Consider the following 11,646-nt stretch of genomic DNA (forward strand, 5'->3'; position numbering starts at 1 on the left):
CTGCCAGCCACCAGAATGGGGAGGAGCAGGGAACGGGTGACTGCTGCCGGCTTCCCGAAAGCGGAGGAGCCGTCGCCGTCCACCGGGCGGCGGAGGAGTGTCGTGCCGTCCACCGAGGGCCATCCAGTGCCGCCGTCAGGCACCGCGGAAGAGTTCACCCAGCTGGTGGAGGGCCGAGCGGCAGCGTGTCTGGGAGCCGGATTTTTATTTATTTTTTTCTTCTCTCTCCCCTCTCTCGTCTCTGTCACTCCTCATCCTTCCATCTCCTTTTCTCTCGCCTCGTCTGTCCTTACCCCCGTGAGCGGTCCCCCCTGGAGGGAGGGGGTGGGGAGTAGAGAGCAGTGTCGGGAGTACCCCCCGGCCTGCGAGGGGGGTATGTGACGAGTGGGGCGGGGCCGAGAGCCGTGGGAATGGAGCGAGGCCGGTGGAGTGATTGGGAAATGAGCGACACCTGCTCCACTCACCGGTCTCGAGTCCCACGGAGGAGATCGGAAGGATATTAAAGAGGAGCGACGACAGTGAAGGACGAGAGAGGACCAGGCCTGGGTTTTGTTTTGTGTTTGGTTTTTGTTTATGCGCGGCAGTCGCCCGTGAGGGGCTGTCGCGCTGTTTTGTATTTATTTTGTTATTAAAGTTTTATTTGAGTGTCCGCCGGTTCCCGCCTCCTTCTTCCCGTGATTATGGAGTTTTATATTGTTACACCCAACATCACAGCAGTAATGACTTTATGAACTACTTTACTTTTAAGATCGATACTATTAGAGATAAAATTGTAACCATGCAGCCGTCAACTACAGTATCGCATCAGACAGTGCACTATAGATCCCCTGAGGAACAGTTCCACTCATCCTCTACTATAGGAAAGGAAGAATTGTATAAACTTGTTAAATCATCTAAACCAACAACATGTATGTTAGATCCTATTCCATCTAAGCTCCTAAAAGAGGTGCTTCCAGAAGTCATAGATCCGCTTCTGACTATTATTAATTCATCATCGTCATTAGGATATGTCCCCAAAACCTTCAAACTGGCTGTTATTAAGCCTCTCATCAAAAAAAACACAACTTGACCCCAAAGAACTAGTTAATTATAGACCGATCTCGAATCTCCCTTTTCTGTCCAAGATACTAGACACGGTAGTATCCTCACAATTATATTCCTTCTTAGAGAAAAATGATATCTGTGAGGATTTCCAGTCAGGATTTATACCCTATCATAGTATTGAGACTGCTCTCCTTAGAGTTACAAATGACCTGCTCTTATCATCTGATCATGGTTGTATCTCTCTTTTAGTGCTAATGGATCTTAGTGCTGTGTTCGACACTATTGACCACAACATTCTTTTGCATAGACTAGAACACTTTGTAGGCATTAATGGAAGTGCATTAGCATGGTTTAAATCGTACTTGTATGACCGCCATCAATTCATAGGAGTAAATGAAGAGGTATCATATCGATCACAAGAGCAGTATGGAGTACCTCAAGGCTCAGTACTAGGGCTGTTACTCTTCATGCTTTACATGTTACCCTTGGGAGATATCATAAGGAAACACGGTGTTAGCTTTCACTGTTATGCTGATGATACTCAGCTCTATATTTCTTTGCGCCCCGGCGAAACATACCAATTTGGAAAAATAACGGAATGCATAGTCGATATAAAAAAACTGGATGACGAGCAATTTCTTACTGCTAAATTCTGAAAAAATAGAGAACTCTGTCTAAGACTTAATGGCTGCTCTGTCAATTCTTTGTCATCAGTTAGGAACCTAGGTGTGCTATTTGATAGCAATCTTTCCTTAGAAAGCCACGTTTCAAGCATTTGTTAAACTGCTTTTTTCCATCTCAAAAATATATCTAAATTATGGCCTATGCACTCAATGTCAAATGCAGAAATGTTAATCCATGCGTTTATGACCTTAAGGTTAGATTATTGTAATGCTTTATTGGGTGGTTGTTCTGCACGCTTAATAAACAAACTCCAGCTAATCCAAAATGCAGCAGCTAGAGTTCTTACTAGAAACAGGAAGTGTGACCAAATTAGCCCGGTTCTGTCAACACTGCACTGGCTCCCTATCAAACATCGTATAGATTTTAAAATCTTGCTTATTACTTATAAAGCCCTGAATGGTTTAGCACCTCAGTATTTGAACAAGCTCTTGTTACTATATAGTCCTCGACGTCCGCTGCATTCTCAAAACTCTGGCAATTTGATAATATCTAGAATATCAAAATCAACTGCAGGCGGCAGATCCTTTTCCTATTTAGCGCCTAAACTCTGGAATAACCTACCTAACATTGTTGGGAGGCAGACACACTCTTGCAGTTTAAATCTAGATTAAAGACCTATCTCTTTAACCTGGTTTAAACAAAACACACTAATATGCTTCTAATATCCAAATCCGTTAAAGGATTTTTAGGCTGCATTAATTAGGTAAACCGGAACCGGGAACACTTCCCAGAACACTCAATGTACTTGCTTTACTTAGAACCAACAATGTACATGAGAAGAATGGCATTTACGCTAATATTAGTCTGTTTCTCTCTTATTCCGAGGTCACTGTAGCCACCAGATCCAGGTTGTATCCAGATTAGATGGTCACTGCAGTCACCCGGATCCAGTACGTATCCAGCCCAGATGGTGGATCAGCACCTAGAAAGGACCTCTACAGCCCTGAAAGACAGTGGAGACCAGGACAACTAGATGAGCCACAGATCCCCTGTAAAGACCTTGTCTCAGACAAGACCACAGGAAACAGATGATTCTTCTGGACAATCTGACTTTGCTGCAGCCTGGAATTGAACTGCTGGTTTCGTCTGGCCAGAGGAGAACTGGCCCCCTGACTGAGCCTGGTTTCTCCCAAGGTTTTTTCTCCATTCTGTCACCGATGGAGGTAAAGACCTTGTCTCAGACAAGACCACAGGAAACAGATGATTCTTCTGGACAATCTGACTTTGCTGCAGCCTGGAATTGAACTGCTGGTTTCGTCTGGCCAGAGGAGAACTGGCCCCCTGACTGAGCCTGGTTTTCTCCCAAGGTTTTTTTCTCCATTCTGTCACCGATGGGGGTAAAGACCTTGTCTCAGACAAGACCACAGGAAACAGATGATTCTTCTGGACAATCTGACTTTGCTGCAGCCTGGAATTGAACTGCTGGTTTCGTCTGGCCAGAGGAGAACTGGCCCCCTGACTGAGCCTGGTTTCTCCCAAGGTTTTTTCTCCATTCTGTCACCGATGGAGTTTTGGATCCTTGCCACTGTCGCCTATGGTTTGCTTAGTTGGGGACACTTCATTTACAGCGATATCATTGACTTGATTGCAAATGATTGCACAGATACTATTTTAACTGAACTGAGCTGAATGATGACATCACTGAATTTAATGATGAACTGCTTTAACTGTCATTTTGCATTACTGACACACTGTTTTCCTAATTAATGTTGTTCAGTTGCTTTGACACAATCTGTTTTGTATAAAGTGCTATATAAATAAAAGTGACTTGACTTGACTTGACTTATTACAATCTACACTTACAATGTGATTTTAAACCATTCAAGTCAAGAAGACTCGTGCTGTTTCTTCTGCTGTACACACATCCTTGTGTAAGTGATCGTTAGCCTGTTGATTTTCATTCATAGTATTCAGCTAGCAATGAAATATTTTGCAATAAGAGTTAGAATAAATGTGAATGGTATCTAAGATTTTTTATTCTTTATTTCTTTAATTTTATTTTTATTTTACCTCATTGGAATCAAAATTATGAATTTATAAGAATCGGAATCATAAAAATTCAAACCACTTATTTTTTACTGGCACATTTCAGTTCACACTGTTTTAGACCCTTTTTCTTTTAAAACCTCACTTACGCTTCTTTTCTTTTGCCCTCCTAAAAAACAACCCCATAATTTTATATGTAAATGTACTTTTCAAAATTAGTTATAAAAGAGTAGCTTCTGGCAACAGGGATAGGTAGTATGTTTGCTTAACATAGCATCAAACATGACAATTTATGAGACTAATATAATTTTTTGCTCCAAAATCACTATATAACATCAGTCGTGTTTGAAATGGTTAACTTCTGTGGTTCCGTGTTGCTTCTTATCGCAGTGAGACAGAAATTCTTTTTTTTTTTTTTTTTTATAAAATTCTATACTGTGATACAAGCCATGTCAATTAGTGTTGCATTGCAAATGTGTGTTTATTGTCTTCCACATTTCATCAGTCAAAACATCTCTAACTGCATGCTATTCAGCTGTAGTGATATCGGATACATTTGTTCATATAAGGGAGTTCCTTGGTCTCACTTGTGAAACAGACATTACAGTACATGAGTGTTAGGGTTAGCATTAACCCTGCTCCATAATGCTCACATTGTCTCAATTTGGGTGAAAAAAGAAAAATAATACTAAAGTACTTTGTATTAACTAACATATTAAACACATGGAGTGAATGGTTAAATTTTAATTGACATAATTTGGGGTAGTTTTCTAAATGTTTGACCAATTAAATAATTTTAGTTGAATGGACTATAAAACTATTTCAGTAAAGGTTAAGCCAACTAAAAAAAATAATAATAATTCAGGCAACACTTTGAAGACTGTGGAGAATGATTTCTGTGGAACTTGTTACTAAATAATAATTAGTTGAAACGGCTTTAAATTTTTTTACAATGTGACTTGTTCTGAAATTTTCACTAGTTCCATTCCTTTTTTTTTAACCAGTTGCCTCATTGATTAAAATGTCCAAATATTTTACAGTAATATTAAATTAAATAAATGGCGTTAAAATTCAAAATAATTCATTTGGTAATCTAAAATAATTTTTGGATGCAATTGTAATCATGGCCGAAACAAAAACACTTGACTTGGAATTTTGAATTTCTATAACAACCCCATCAACGCCAAAGCGTCCATGTGCTCTTAAACCTCGTAAGATGAGTGACAGCTTTTTAGTGATTATAAAGGAATATATAATACATTTAGAATTTGAATAGGATTGTTTGTTTTTCATGCTGCTAAGAGGATCAGCAGTCACATACACATTGGAAAGCTTCTGGATTTACTCCCCCAAAGATTTACTTTCAGGACTACAATATGTAATTAAGTAAATAAGTTAATAACCATAGCAATGTATATGGGACAAAAATGTCAAAATACATTAAGACTAAACATGAGTTGCAATTAAAGATTTTCAATTCACCCACAGAGGGGGAAAAACAACAACTTAAAAACACTTGTTTAATCGATTAAAATTGTTACACATCTCTGCCAAAATTAGATTTTTAGATCTTTTACTTTTTTTTCTCCAAAAAGGAATCATGACATGAATCAAGTTTTTTTTTTTTTTTTTTTTTTTTTTTATGCTGCAGTGCATACGCAACAGCAGGCCTCCTGAGACATGTTAGATACTATAAAAATCCCACATCTACTGGTGACAGAACACAAACACACCTCATTACCTGCAATTTCATGATATATATCAGAAGGTATTTTTAAAATGTTTGAAACGTTTGTAAAAAGTGTTTTTGTTGAATTGTTACTGTGCTAGCCAGTCATTTAATTATTAAATCACAACTGAAGACTTTACATTAAAGGACATATTACATACTTGTAAGACAATAAACATTGCTATAAACATAGGGCTACCTATATTCCAAGGTGATGAACATGGTTTATTTTCTGGTCTCAAAATTATATGATTTATATTGTTTTCTCTCTTCCTCAGGTCAATGAAAATATCCCTTTTGTAAGGGAAATGGGAAATGGAACATATTTTTTCTTCATGTTGTTTGAAAATCTTGGGAGCATAAAATATGTTTTTTTCAGTTTAGGGTTTATTTTTTACTGTGTTGTCATATACTTTAATGTTCTTACTATTCTTGCTGTATTTCTGGAAAGGACATTGCACCAACCCATGTACATTTTGATTTCATGTTTATCCATCAACTCTGTATATGGTACAGCTGGCTTTTTCCCAAGGTTACTGACAGACCTGCTGTATGATACACACAGAATCTCCTTTGAAGCTTGCATCATACAGAGTGTTGTGATTTACTCATATGCAGCTTGTGAGCTTACAATCTTAATGTTAATGGCATTTGATAGGCTTGTTGCAATTAGTAAACCTTTGCATTACAACAACATAATTACCACACGCTTTCTAACTCTTTTAATAGTTATAGCATGGCTTTATCCAATTATCTGTGTTGGTTCTGGTGGTCTTTTGACATCCAGGCTGAAAATGTGTGGTAGCAAATTGTTTAAGGTATACTGCCACAACTATACTCTTTTATTGTCAAACCTATCTTAATATTTATGGCCTGTGTAACAACCATAATATTAATAATATTTATGGCCTGATTGTCAAAATACAATTGCAACACAAGACTTTTTTTACTTCCTTTGATTTTTTTATGAGCTTATATTCCTATGTCCTAAAATACTTTTATTTAATTTTGTCAAAGAAGCTCACAAGACTTTAGAAGCAAAGCGTATGTAAACTTGTTTACACAGACACACACATAGCAATCCTTTTTTAAAATTTCTCAGTATGCTATATGTTGTTTTTTGTGAGCTTACCTTGAGTAAATAAACATCGGTTTGTGAATGGGGTAAAATTCCTATAGAGCTGGATGTGTGCTTATCCTTTCACTGGAATTTTATTATTATACCACCCTTTGTAAACCCTATTGTTTATGGTCTAGTAACTTTCCTGGTATCCGTTTTAAAAAAAAGCGGTTGGGTTGTTTTAGACATCTTATGAAAGGTGGGCCTCCAAATAGCCTGCATATTTTTTGTTGTAATATTGTTACACAGACAACACAGTTTAAAGAAAGTTTGAATTGTTAAATCATGATTGGTGCATTAAATCACCCATCTTTTTAAAGCAATGTTTTTAATTGCAGTTGAATATGTGGAGATATGTTAATATGTTGTTTTTCACCTGTCTGATTTCTATATAGAAATCTTTTATTCAGTTGACCTTCTTAGTAAATAAACATCTGTGTGACTAAATTTGGTAACACTTTACTTAAAGCCTTGAAATGTATAATACATTATAAAGGTATTAGTTGACAAGGTTAAAATTCATGGCTAAATTCCATTATAATATATAAAGGTGGCATTTTGTTTGTTGGATGTGTGCTGCATTATAAACCAAAAAGAGAGACCGCTTTACGATGTTTATTTCTATAACTCTGCTACTTCAAGCTTTTGATTAACAAATGTTTGCTGTGAAACAATATTGAATAGATCAAGAGACTATTATGACCACATGTATGGTGGCATCTTGTGTGCTTTTGACGTGGTCTGGAGTCAGTTGTAGTTCTTGTGTTTCTCTTTTCTTCTGAATTATTTATGAGATCACCTCTTAACTGTCACCCATCCTTGAGGACCCTCACTCGTTTGTGATGTGGATGATTTACTTCAGCTTGCTAGTTCATGGGAATACAGGACTTTTTAAATAAATAGTCAAAACAACCCAATCTTTTTAACCCATGACAAACATTTTACAAATAAATAGTAATCATGACAAACTTTATATCATTGGAAAGGTCTAAGACTCTTGAATAGAGATTTTACCACTTTTTTTGTTACAAACTATGTAGTAATAGTAATAGATTAATTCATGACGAATCCACCTCAAAAATCTACATCATAATGGGGAGATCTGACCTTTGTCACAATTTTTTCTTTGCCTTTTCCCGTCACGCTTCAGAAATCATTATAAATTATATATCAATTGAAAGCTTAAAAGCTCAAATTTCATCCTCCAGAAGCCATTTTAAAATTGGACATTGCATTACCATGGCAATAGTATTTCAAATCATATTACAAAATGTTTTTGTTCATGAATTATAACAATTTAAGTTTGGATACTGCACTTTCATGTCAATGTTCAAAATATCTGCCTGCACCCTTCACATATCTTCTTTTCAAGAGGGAACTACTTCAACACATAGTCTTTAAACCACACTGGTGGATGTCTTTCTCTTGTACACTTATTCAAGCTCACTGCAGTCTCCCCAGGTGTACTGGCTTTCGCAGGTGTTTTTACTTGTGAGGAAGCTTTATGTCTCTCTGGGCACAACGAAAGGTGGGCCGAATTCCACCACCTACACTGTAAAATCCAATAGTTGACCTTACTTAGATTTAATTAATTATCTTTACTTAGTTGTTATACTTACTAGGCTTTATTAAGTTACAGCTACTTTCAAGGCAAATAAAACGATTTACTAACTGTTTTGAGTGACACTTACACAGTAAAATTAACACAGTTAAATTAACACTGCTCGGAGCATATATGGTCCCACTCTAAAAGAGTGTTAAAGTAACACTGAAGCAGTGTGAAAGTTAATGAGATATTTATGAAGAAAAGAGAAAAATAAGACCTACAACTGATTTAAGTCACAGCCTTAAATGAAATCAACTGAAATAAAAGACATTAAATCTCTCAAGATCTCAGCAGTAGATAATTAATCATCTCAACAAACAGCATCACCAGCTTCACTCATTACTAACTAGTTAGACTTTTCTTCTTGAGTATCTAGAGAACAGAGACTTTACGTCAGAAAGAGACTGACGAATGGGGTCTCGCCCAAGAGCACAATCACCTTCGAGTGGTAACAAAACGAGCAAATGGTACACAATGTACCTTGGTCTGCGGGATTTGCATCGCGAGCTCCGCCCCGCTGTGTGGGTATATAAGGAGCAGCACAAGCAACTCGCATTCAAGTCTTCGCTGAGGAGCCGAGCCCAGTGACCCGGCCGTTCAGCGGATCAGCGATGTGGCAAAGGGACGTAACATCTCCATTCCCTCCTTCAGGGAACGAGGGTTACATACGTAACCTAGACATTCCCTTTCAGTCGGTCATGTACGACGTTATGTCAGAAGAGACTGACGAATGGGGTCCCTTACAAAACGCCACATGGTTGTCTTCCAGTGACCCTTGTGAGTGATAGCACCCTGTCGTGAGGCCAGCACGAGTGAAGGCCTATACCTGACACAGAATACACTGGGTAGCATATTCCAGCTGGATGTATGCTAGCAGGCTGCCTGGTCATAGGAGGACTTGCAAAGGCAGGTATCAACCGAGAGGTGGTGATACACATGAATTCTGAGGTACCCAGCCTGCAGGGTGGAAGTTTCAATGACAGAGTTGGCAAGGTGCTTGCCAAGGGAAAGGCACATGCTACAAAGAGACTTACTGTACTCTACACGGAGATTATAAAATCTCGCAAACGTGTTAGGTGTTGCCCAGCCTGCAGCTCTACAGATGTCTGTTAGCGAGGCGCCATGCGCCAGCGCCCAGGAGGAAGCTACACTCCTAGTTGAGTGAGCTTTCACCCCTAGGGGGCATTGCAGATCTTGAGCCTGATAAGCCAGGACAATTGCATCCACTATCCAGTGGGATAACCTCTGCTTGGAGACAGCCTTTCCCTTCTGCTGGCCTCCGTAACAAACAAAGAGCTGGTCTGAGGTCCTGAAGCACGTACTGGACAGAGCAGCGCCAGGGCTGGGTCTGCCTCTTCCGGGGGCAGCACTTGCAAGTTCACCACCTGATCTCTAAAAGGAGTGGTGGGAACTTTGGGCATGTATCCAGGCCGGGGTCTCAAGATAACGTGAGAGTTGGACGGCCCGAATTCCGGGCACACACCGTCAACTGAAAATGCCTGCAGGTCCCCGACCCTCTTAACTTCAATCATAAAAACTTTAGCTCTACTGAGAGCAAGGGTTCAAAGGGAGCCCTCTGCTGTGCCAATAGAACAACTGTGAGGTCCCAAGAGGAAACTTGATAAGGGCGAGGCAGATTAAGCCTCCTGGCCCCTCTCAGGAACCTGATGACCAGATCATGCTTCCCAAGAGACTAACCATCAACAGGTTCATGGTGAGCCGAAATGGCGGCCACATAAACCTTCAGGGTGGAAGGAGACAGCCTTCGTTCCAACCCTTCTTGAAGAAAGGAAAGCACTGACCCGATCGGGCATCTCCAGGGGTCTTCACTAGGTGAAGAACACCAGGTGATGAAGAGGTTCCACCTCAAAGCATAGGCGTGTCTGGTAGACAAGGCTCTAGCCGAGGTGATGGTAGCTATCACCTGAGGTGGCAAGGTACCTAAACCTTCCATGCCCCGTCCAGAACCCACACATGTAGGTTCCAAAGATAGGGATGCGGGTGACAAAGGGTGCCCCGTCTCTGAGAAAGAAGGTCTTTCCTCAGAGGAATTGGCCAGGGAGGGGCTGTCGCGAGAAGTACAAGTTCGGGGAACCAGGTCCGGCTAGGCCAAAAAGGCGCAACCATGTGGACCTGCTCCTCGTCCTCCCTGATCTTGCATAACGTCTGTGCAAGAAGGCTCACTGGGGGAAATGCATACTTGCACAGGCCCAGCGGCCAGCTGTGCGCCAGAGCGTCCATGCCAAGGGTGCCCTCAGTCAGGGAGTAAAACAACTGGCAGTGGGAATTTTCTGGAGAGGCAAACAGGTCTACCTGAGCGTCTCTGAAGTGTTCCCAAATCAGCTGAACTGACTGGGGGTGGAGTCTCCATTCCCCGGGGCGAGACTGCTGATTTAAAAGCTCGTCGGCTGCACGATTGAGCCTGCCTGGAATGTGAATGGCCTGAAGCGACCTCAGATGCTTCTGACTCCACAAGAGGAGATGGCGAGCGAGTTGTGACATGCGGTGGGAGTGTAGACCGCCCTGACGGTTGATGTACGCTACGGTTGCAGTGTTGTCCGTACGGACCAGAACATGCTTGTCCTTCAGCAGGGCCCTGAAGCGGTGCAGAGCAAGCCGTACTGCTAGCAACTTGAGGCAATTGACATGCCACTGAAGTCGGGGCCCTGTCCAGGATCCTGACGCAGCATGCCCGTTGCACATGGCACCCCAGTCCATGGCAGAGGCATCTGTTGACACAACAACATGTCTGGACACTGGTTCTAGGGGAACACCAGCCCGTAGAAATGAGAGATCCAACCACGGGGTGAAGGTTCGGAGGCAGGCCGGAGTGACGGTCACTCGGAGCATGCCCTGTTGCCATGCCCATTTCGGGACTCGGTCGTGAAGCCAGTGCTGAAGCGGTCTCATATGGAGCAACCCGAGCGGTATTACTGCCGCTGAAGACGCCATATGCCCCAGGAGCCTCTGAAACAGTTTCAGTGGAACCGCTCTCTTGCCCTTGAATTGACTCAGGCAATTCAGTACTGACTGCGCGCGCTCGCTCGTAAGCTGCATGAACATGGCGACCAAGTCTATTTCCATACCGAGAAAAGAGATCCTCTGCACAGGGGAGAATTTGCTCTTTTCCAGTTGACCCGAAGACCTAGACGGGCAAGGTGTCTGAGCACCAGATCCCTCGCACAACCTCGCTCGAGAGTGAGCTAGAATCCGGGACCGGCTCTGTCGCGCCCTTTGCCCTTCTGCGGCCATCTCCTCGCTGCAGCCGGGGTGAAGGCTACTGCTGTGGCTGAGCGGGAGTGGAGGAGACCACAGGGGGGCGCCCTCGACGATGAGCAGGCTGAGGTGGCTGCGCCAGCGGCAGTGTGGAGGCAGCAGCGGGCCGCCGGGGCAGGATGTGTTTGATGGCCTCAGACTGCTTCTGGGTGGCAGAGAACTGCTGGGCAAAATTCTCCACCGCGTTGCCGAAGAGTTGAG

General features: G+C 41.8%; 1 protein-coding gene across 1 annotated transcript; it reads left to right on the forward strand.

Annotated features, from left to right (window-relative positions):
• Positions 1–5,751: 5,751 nt before the first annotated feature.
• LOC122139743 (olfactory receptor 11H6-like) lies at positions 5,752–6,306 on the forward strand. The gene has a single exon (XM_042738862.1). It carries the CDS (start codon positions 5,752–5,754, stop codon positions 6,304–6,306), a length of 555 nt encoding a protein of 184 aa, XP_042594796.1.
• Positions 6,307–11,646: the final 5,340 nt, after the last annotated feature.

Source organism: Cyprinus carpio, chromosome B15 (genome assembly GCF_018340385.1).
Source record: "Cyprinus carpio isolate SPL01 chromosome B15, ASM1834038v1, whole genome shotgun sequence".
Lineage (NCBI taxonomy): Eukaryota > Metazoa > Chordata > Actinopteri > Cypriniformes > Cyprinidae > Cyprinus > Cyprinus carpio.